Source organism: Eptatretus burgeri, chromosome 7 (assembly GCF_056783735.1).
Source record: "Eptatretus burgeri isolate ZD-2024b chromosome 7, Ebu_testis_v1, whole genome shotgun sequence".
NCBI classification, from domain to species: Eukaryota; Metazoa; Chordata; class Myxini; order Myxiniformes; family Myxinidae; genus Eptatretus; species Eptatretus burgeri.
The window spans coordinates 64,585,633-64,595,414 of record NC_140967.1 but is presented as its reverse complement, the minus strand read 5'-3'; the positions used below and the strand labels follow the sequence as shown (position 1 = coordinate 64,595,414).

General features: G+C 39.1%; 1 protein-coding gene and 1 long non-coding RNA gene across 4 annotated transcripts in view; one reads left to right on the top strand and one right to left on the bottom strand.

The window, feature by feature from the left end:
- Nucleotides 1-9,782, bottom strand: part of STXBP6 (syntaxin binding protein 6) — a 247,941-nt gene that overhangs the window by 1,996 nt on the left and 236,163 nt on the right. For all 3 annotated transcript variants that reach the window (XM_085888836.1, XM_085888838.1, XM_085888837.1), the window contains one exon: nucleotides 1-9,071. This exon is cut by the window's left edge and continues 1,996 nt beyond it. In XM_085888836.1, coding sequence (XP_085744962.1) covers nucleotides 9,048-9,071 — 24 coding nt within the window. In that variant the 3' untranslated portion in view covers nucleotides 1-9,047. The remainder of the gene's footprint in view (nucleotides 9,072-9,782) is intronic.
- The window catches only part of LOC147023422 (uncharacterized), a 63,457-nt gene that overhangs the window by 1,061 nt on the left and 52,614 nt on the right, over nucleotides 1-9,782 (top strand). The window lies entirely within an intron of this gene.

The window sequence follows — 9,782 nt, the reverse complement described above, 5'->3', positions numbered from 1 at the left end:
CGATATAGTACTGTATAGCATGATGTTTCAACAATGTAATGGGCCCGATATGTTCTCGTGGATCAGGCATTACGTGGCGGAGTTATGTGCTCCACCGAGTGCCCTTCTAGTTTAATTATGCTGAGATATCAATCATGTTCTCATCCGCGTCTGTTCTTTGTTACACGTGATATGACTGGAAATCATAGAAGCTCAGATCGGCATGATTTTATAAAAGCTATTATTTCCCAATTGTTGAAAATACAGGGTGGGGCAGAGAAACAGCAGATTTTAAAAACCGATTTTCTGGGTACCGGTTTCGTGGGAAAACTACATGTCACCCGACTACGTCTCCTTAAATCCTCTTGTCCACATCATACCATTTATATCATACCGTCGAAAAATTGCTGGAATTTATTTGGATATGCTTATGCTGTGTCAATGGAAACGTGTGAAAGATGAGAGGAATGCCTGTGCAGAGACAGAGGTCACCTTGAGGATGTGATCTTCAAGAAATAAATGGCATGCGATGTACTTTAAGATGGTATATTAGTAATTTGGCAAATACAAAATGTTTATTTCATAACTGAGTTTTTCAAATCTCCCGTTTCTCTGCCCCACATCCTGTATCATAGCAAGAATTGACCACATGCTTGTAGTTCTGCAAATACGATTTTGTGATGAAGCTGCTAGTTTCTACTTCACCATAATATCTGGACACTATAATTTGCTAGGTTGCAGCTTACTCACTTATGGTCAAGTAATCACATTCTACTTTCTGGATATAACGGCTCTAATTATTCCCGGCTTCTTGTGGAATCGGAAAAGTTATTTGCCCAAGTGTCACGAACTGGCTAGCCAGGCACGGCATCCGACTGAAGGTGGCAGCAATTTGGAATTTGTTGAGGTTACCAGCAATAACTCACCTAATCTCGACAGAAAAGACACCGTGCGATCTTTAACGTCCACCAAATATTACGCGCAGATGGGCCCCCAACTTGACATCCATCAGAGGGATGGCACAATTTAAGATGCAATCTTTTGCAAAGCACCAATCCAACAGCTTATAGTCAGGTTGGAAATCAAATGAAGACAAGACAGCTCAAAGGCAAATGTGCTACCACTGTCAGACTTCACAAGTAATGTCAAATGAGATTGAGTAGGAATTAAATGAAACTACACTTAGAAATAATAATTAGACGTGTATAGTGAAATAGCATGGCTTAACATATTGTTATTGAAACAAATTACCATTGAGGTAACTTGTGACATCAGACCTGCCTCAAAAAAATCTCTCATTACTTCAAAAATGGTGTACAGTAGTTGCTTATTGGTGAGGACATGAGGCTGCCATTTCAGGGTTGTAGGTTCAAATCAAGCTGAAGACAGCAGCATTAAGAATTTGGATTTTAAGATAAAGGAATCGACATAGTTTTAGGGGACCTGCCATGTCATGGATGGATTGTTTGTAAAAGCCCAGCTGGCCCATTAATGACCTGTGGAAAATATGCCTTTCCCACCTTTTCTGGTCTACATATGATGTGGTTGACACTTTTGCTGTCCCAGTTTGCAGGTCAATCTTAATGGATATGGATCGTACCCTTCTCCTGTACCTTCTACTAAACAAAAATATTTAATTTCCCCCAAAACATAATCTAATCAGGTTTAGACAAGATGGGCATCTCTGAATTAGGTATGATATAGAAACTGGTTCAAAACAATGAAGATGACGTATTATTTTATTTTCCTTTAAAAATGTTTAAATCATCCTCGGCTCCCTAAAACACAAAACAAGGTGATACAGATGTCATAACATATGCCTACATCCTTTTATTTTTAGCAACTTTTTTACAGGTACACCTTGCCCTTGTTCTGTCCAGGTTTTATCTGCATAGTTTGCAATTGCACGGTTAATTATTTTAATACCAAAATTCCGCTTGGCACGGGAGGTGGTTTTGTATTACAAGGGTCGGTCTGGTGTCAGCACGGCCTGCGCACCAAATGGAACGGCCTGCGCACCATCTTTATTCATGTGGCTCACTGTAACTTTCCTCGTGGTGTATGGATTTGAATTTGGTGTGCGGACTGTGCAACATCAAAGCACACCCCGTGTAGAGTGAAATTTTGGTATTAGGAGATAGAACCCATGAAGAGTTTGAGCAAGGTGTACGAAAATTAGAGGCAGCAGTCGAAAATGTCTGCCAATCTTGAGTACTGAAACATTTAATGCCGAAAGATGACTTCAAATTGCCTATAGCTGAGAGTCTATGGATGACTAACATTTGCTGAGACGTTTTTATTTTTGGTAGTTTGTCTACCAGGCACTAGATAAATTGAAATAATAGTGGCAAAGGTGGTGGCATATAAGATACTGTGTGCAAATTATTATGGGATGTTGAAAAATATTGTTATTTATTACAGCATGTTGGTGCAGGTCTGCAAAGATGGGTCATGGCTAAGTGCAAAACAAGGAATTACGTTCCTTCAAATGTATATGTATGCTCATGCAAAGTTATTTATGGAAGGAAAATTGATGAGAAAACATAGGAGACATTTATTTCAGAATAACCCTCCGAACGCATTATTTCTGCACAGGTTACAACTCATTTGATTGCAATGCAATGAAGTTTTAAAATTTGCCTCCATTAAAAACAGCAATATTATTAGGCATGAATACTGCCTGAACTCGTGTTGTCAAGGCTTTAGATATTCATAACTTCTTGTGCAGCAAACTAAACATGGTGGGTAAAAGTTTGAACCCCAAGAGGCAGATTTAGTGTGACTCAGTATCCACGAATCAAGTTTTATTCAGTTTATCTGTTTGCATAAAATGCTGAGCTTTGCTTTGATATCTTTGGATCTCACTCACGCTCTCATCTCTATGTGAATATTCCATTGTTCATAGACACAATCTCTTGTGCTTATCTCTTCCCTTTTATTTCCATTTTGGTTGCATTCTAACTTAATTTTCTTCACCTGTTCCTTGTCTCGTTTGTCAGGGTCCATGGCTCTTGCTCTTCATGTCCGAGCATTCCTGTTGAACGCATCCTCCATGCTGATGCAAACCTTCTTCATGTCCTCTTTCAGTGTCTCAAACCACCCCGTGTCTCACTTGTAGTCTTTGTCCCATGAATAGCAATCCTGTACTCTCCAACCAACATATCCCATGTGTCTTTATCTCACCACATATATGTTTCAGGGAGATGTGCACAAACATTAATCTTTATAAACAGCTGCCTGTGATGGGTGGAAAAAATTTGGCTCAGTAATTAAAAAAAAACACGTTAATATGGCAAATGGCTCGGAAATCAGGTGTTATCAAGTATATTTTGCTTTGAGACTCACAAAGAGAAACGTATAACCTTTGTAAAGCAAACCCAATAACCAAATGCTTTAAAACAGTCCTGAGGACACAGGAAAACCTGATAAAACCTCCATAAGATACAGGATGAAACTTTGCCACCATGGCACCCATAACAAACATGGCATGTCCACACACCTGCGGAGAGTCCCGAGAGATCCAAGTCTACCCATATGTACCATGTCCGTATATGTACCATGTGCATATGTACCATGTGCCGTATACATACCTCTACCTTGTAGGAACTGCTGACTGTACATCCCGATCGGGACACAAACTGTACTGCTATCGACTGTGGGGCACTCAGTAAGTGGCTTAAGCACTCAAAAAAGCACTCCAATGGAGCACCTGGCTTGGCAAGCGATTACCAATTGCTGTCGATAAAACACCTGATAAAGGAGGAGCACCTGATAAAGGATATAATTAAATAAGGCTGTTAATTATCTTCAAAAGGAGTGTTTTAATTATCCCAAACACTCAAGTTTCACTCATGCACTTCCTTGGAGTTCCCTTATTATGCATGCAAAGATTCAGGCTGTGACGTTTCATGGTTTTGGAGTTATGGAGGAGACACACGCACGCACGCACACACACACACACACACACACACACACACACACACACACACACACAATTATTAGTATATGTATTGAAATTCTCTTGTTTTTATAGGTAGAGAATTAATTTTCTTTTTTTGAAAGCTTGTTTATTGCCATAACAATTTTTTTTGCTTTCAGATTGATCCATTATGGCTGAGAGATTAACTATTGCTCAAAGAGCATGAATTGCTACACGGTATGAGGTTTTGCAGTCTGTAATTGCAGTTCAAAGATAGTGGTGGCAAGAAATGGGAAGACATGCTACTTTGGGCCCAAAATCGAATAGAAACTGTCACCAAAACCTGAAAACAACTGGTTTAATCAAAGACATAAGAAGATCAGCAAAACATACCACCACAAGATCAGCAGAAAACATTGACGGGGTATGAGACGTGTTCACAAGGAGTCCAAATAAGTCGATCAGACAAGAAGTGATAGAGAGTGGAAAACGTTATCGTGAAAATTGTGGAAATTTTGAAGAAAGATTTAGAATGGAAACCAAACAAACCTCATGTTCAGCAGTTAAAGTTTTGTGAACATTTCCTTCAGTGGATTGATGACTGACCAGGTGTGTTACATAACATTATCTGGACTGACGAGGCTTTCTTCCATGTTGGTGGTCTTGTGAACAGGTATAACCTTCCATTGCTGGTCAGGAAATTAGCAGTCTGTAATAAGCAGCCAAAGTCTAACACAGTCAAAGTAATTCTGCACAGAATAGTCTAACGCAGTTCAACGCATCTAATGAAATGGTAGTCTAATGCAGCCACTCAGCCAAAACTGCTTGTTTGGTATGGATTAACTTTAACCCAACTCGTTAGACCTGACATCCTCTGCAATACAACAAATGGGCAGAGATGCTTGAAAATACTTCAAAATATTCTTCTTGCAAAAATTCAGGAATGGGTCGACACAGATTAAACGATTTTATGCAAGATGGTGCCCCTCCGCACTTCCAGATTGAAGTTTGTAATTGTTTGGATATCCACTATTCACACAGTTTGATCGAGTGATGAGGCCCGATAGAGTGGGCATCCAGGAGTCCTGATTCAACCCCACGTGGTTGTTATTTTTTTGTGGGGATGGGTTCAAGAAAAAGTGTATGCTAGCAAACCCGCTAACATGGACGAATTAGAAAATCTATCTGCAATGTTTTTGATGATTTGCCAGAGGAGTTGTTTCATAGGCGTTCAGTGGAAAATGTTTTCTAACGATTGAAAAAAATGTGCTGAGAATGTAGGAGCTTATGTTGCAATTCAATGGTCACAAATCAAAATGGAAATAAATGGCCTTTCAGGAAAAAAAATGTTTTTGTGTTGTATTTACATTAACAACTGTTGTTATTTCTACGTTTAAAAGAGGGACTTAATTATTGATCACGCTGGTAGATTCCTTTCCAGCTCACCTTTATTTTTGCAGCCCAACACAATGTATTTGGCAAAAGGAATGCCCAATGCGGAGCCTTTCCCCTAATTACCCATGTCAAGTAAGTAGGAATGGACTTCAGGCTGATCCTCGATACCAACCTAACCTCACAGGATATGGCTGACTGTCCTCGAGTTATCCATGCAGTCTTTGCTTAATCATTCTCTCGCCATTCTTTCCCATTACATCTCCTTTATATTTGAAGACAGGGACCAGTGTGCTCTTCCTCCACTTATCAGACATTTTTACAATTTGGAGGGTTAATTTGAAGAGGTTTGTCATCATTACCATGTCCTCGCGACCCAATGCTTTATGTGCCTTGATTAGTTTTCATTACCTTAAGTGCTCTCTGAGGTTGGTGCTTGTGTTTGTTTCCCTCATTGCTGTCCTTGGGTTCTCTTCATTGAGCAGTTTATTGCAAAGTTGCTGCCTGCATCGGCGAATGATTTCAACGTCTTCCACCAATACTCTCCCATTTTCCTATTCGACACACTTCACAACTCGTAGATTCTCATGTTGCCTTGCCATAGCTTTGCAAATTTGCATTTTCCTTTTTTCACCTTCCTTCGTAAGTAATCCTGCATATGAGGTTTTGAATATGCCTGATACTTGGCTTGTGACGCCACTCTTTTTATCTTTTCTTTGCAGCTTATAGCTTTCCACTACTCCTACTTTCTGCCATCATTAAAACCTTTCTTTTTCTTCTTTACTGCCTTGTACAGATTGTTGGACCACCACCATATCTGCTTTCCATTAAATATTCCTCCTTTCATTTGGCCACATACAGTGATTGCACTTTCTTTAATATATTTGGATATCTTCTGTCAAGCCTCATTAAAGTCATCATCATGAGTTTTGGTCATTGTCCAAACTCCAAAGAACCTTATTCTTACGTCTCAGACTCACTCCTCTGTCTGCAAGCCTTGACAACTTATCCTTTGTCCAACAACTTTTCGGTTTATCCCCCACTAGCCTTTTCACCGAGAAGTATGTTGCAAGCAATCTATGTTGTTCTGCACTCAGCTCTCACATAACCACTTTATCGTCTCCCAAATTTTTTTAGAACTCTTTTCGCCAGAAAGTAGTCATCTGGGACCTGTTGGCAGTGATCTTGCCTGGAATTAAGTGCTTCGCCATTTAAACAAATCAGGCATTGGTCTCTTATTAACTCCAAAATAATCTCATGAAGCTTTAATGCTTGTTACAAAGCCTGCCCCATTACATTTATAAAAAATAAAGACAAAATAAATCACTATATCTCAACTACTTCATCCGTAAATATCTTATCATTTAGACACTTGGATAAAAATGAATTTCGAAGATAAGAAGTATGCTTTGGTATGTTGAACAATATGTGACTTTTGAAATGACATATGAATGCTTAATGAGGCCTTTTGCAAATGGGGCGTCTTTGTCATTGGTTGTTATCTCCATATGCGGGTTTCAGAAGGTGGAACGGAGCCCACCCAGGTCTCAAAGTTTCCGTGTGTGTGTGTGTGTGTGTGTGTGTGTGTGTGTGTGTGTGTGTGTGTGTGTGTGTGTGTGTGTGTGTGTGTGTATGTGTGTTCACAGTGACTCAATTCTGTTCAATGGAAACATTTAATCTGCCATTACTTGCATGAAATCTGTGATTCATTTCCTCTTTTAAACATGCTTTTCAGCAATTAGATGAAAGATTGAGTCGCTATTTCAGAATGGTTAACCATCATTGTTGTTCCTAAATGCAAATCGGACTCACAAAATATCTATAAATGGGAATAATCGGGTTCGTACCATTTCGTGTTCATACAATTAACTCACGGTGACAGTGGATATCACACACACACACACACACACACACACACACACACACACACACACACACACACACACACACACACACACACACACACACACACACACACACACACACACACACACACACACACACACACACACACACACACACACGCTTCTCCTTTCACCAACTGATGCAACAATCGAGTATAATCTATCTTATGGCCCCAGAACCAAAAATATATAAGTACATATATCTATTTATCATGGCAATCACAGCCTACACAAACAGTAAATATCATTATTTTAAACTTACCCTGTGCACCGACAAGCAAAATATATGACCTTCCTATCAATGTAAAGAAGCATGAATGTTTGGATAGAACGCGTCTGTCGACTATCCTTCGGGGCCTTTCATGGCCAACATCATCAGGAGTTTTTGCAGTATGGGCTGCAAGACATAAACTTTTTGGGCGAGTTGATCAGGAAGTTCTCCAAATCTTTCATTGAGCAGAGGCACACCTCTTTCTTCCAGGCAAGTTTTGAAGTATTTACAACTTCTTTGAAACCTCTGGGAGCCGTTTCATGCTACAATCCTTATCCGCCACACATGATATCCATCCCGCCACCCTGACGGGCCTCATTACTAGGGATTGCTGCGCATGCACATTGAACAGTCAAGGCGAATTATATCATTTCGAAAGTTGTGTATTTTTTTGGGGAGTACAGTAGAGACTTAAATAATTCTCCAAATGTTTGTGTGTCTTTTTCAGATGGTTGTACGAGTTGTCACGTGAGTTGTTATGCAAGTGGTTGTTTTAATTTGTCTGTTTCAAAGTGTTATGTCAAAATACAATTCCAGTTTAAGGAAATTCTTCAGATCTCTACCTCTCCCTCTATCTCCGTATCTGCCGATTGGTTGCATCAAATCTGGTGGTGTGGCTATACCGCTGAGTTCTGAAATTCAAATGAACTAATAGCATATCTAAATGGGTTTCATAGCAACTGGGAGTTATGTATGCTTCGGCAATGTAAAAAGAAACGTTTCACTTGAACAGATAGAACAACTATATTTGTAAAAGTTGTAAAACACAAAAGGAAAATTGTAAAACACAAACAGGCAATTATATTTAAAAGAATTCTTATTGAAATAATTATTTTATAGTTATGAATTTTCCGCTTTTTAAGTAATCCTTATTATTTAAATCACACTTCATCAAGGACTTAACTGGTGGTATAAAATGAACTCCATTTCAGATATGTAAAGTTGCATTGCAATTTCTTGGATTTGAAAAATAAGGAATATGTTGGTTATTGGACAGGACATGTAAATTAGCAGCACACAGCGATCAGGCCTGTTCACAACATGTAAATAAAACAAAAATGTCTCAAAGGTAATATTCACGAGCACACCTTGAGACAGATATAAAAACATATATCGATCATAAAGTGCAGTTGAAGTATATTATCACGAAAATATTTTACAACAATTTCCATTTGCACAGCAACACTATTCACAGGAAGTGGAGTGCTCAGGGAGATAAATTAAGCAAGATTCAATACAAGGCTGTAATTGCAATGTCATTTATACCCATAACATAATAATTTCCTTGATACAGTATATAGTTGAAAATAATTTATTTGAACAATACTTTCATAACACTTAATTTTACTTACAAAACACACCACACATTGTTATATGTCCCCAAGTTATATAATGAAATGCACAGGGAGTTTACTTTTTATTGGCATGGATGATTCAGAATAAATACTTTTGTGCATGTGGAAAGGATATTTGCGAACAATGACATTGACATGAGAAGTAACAAAATAATACTTGTCGACCCAAATGCTTTGGAGGAAACCAATGATAGATCAGTGACGCGATCAGAAGCAGTGCGCGATCATCAGTTCTTGTATTTGCTTGCAAGCTGTAGCAACAACAAAATTGAATAAGTACAACAATAGATAATTATATAACCCAAAAATAATCACACTATATTGCCTCGAAAGGATAAACAAAATAAATTCTGATCTCTCTCTCTCTCTCTCTCTCTCTCTCTCTCTCTCTCTCTCTCTCTCTCTCTCTCTCTCTCTCTCTCTCTCTCTCTCTCTCTCTCTCTCTCTCTCTCTCTCTCTCTCTCTCTCTCTCTCTCTCTCTCTCTCTCTCTCTCTCTCTCTCTCTCTCTCTCTCTCTCTCTCTCTCTCTCTCTCTCTCTCTCTCTCTCTCTCTCTCTCTCTCTCTCTCTCTCTCTCTCTCTCTCTCTCTCTCTCTCTCTGGTGGTTTTGCCTTTGGATTCCAAACGGTAATAAGGAAAAGAACTTGAAATTTGGTCAGGGTGTCAGTAATAACTTGCATTCTCTTCGCGAAAAAAAAATATGTGGGACCTTTAACATCAGCACATGGGCTTCCAGTTTAACATCCATCTGAGGGATGGCACAGACATTGATGCCTCGCCCTGCTTGCGAAACACCAGGATGATGGTTTATAGCTGGGCTGCGATTTGAACCCATGCTTGACAACTTGGAGGTGAGTCCACACAGTATTAAGCTATCCTGCCATCCCAATGCATGAGTGACAGCAAGAACAAGAAAGAGGTGGAAAAGGTTTTTTTTTCGATAAAAAAGTGCATAAATGATCT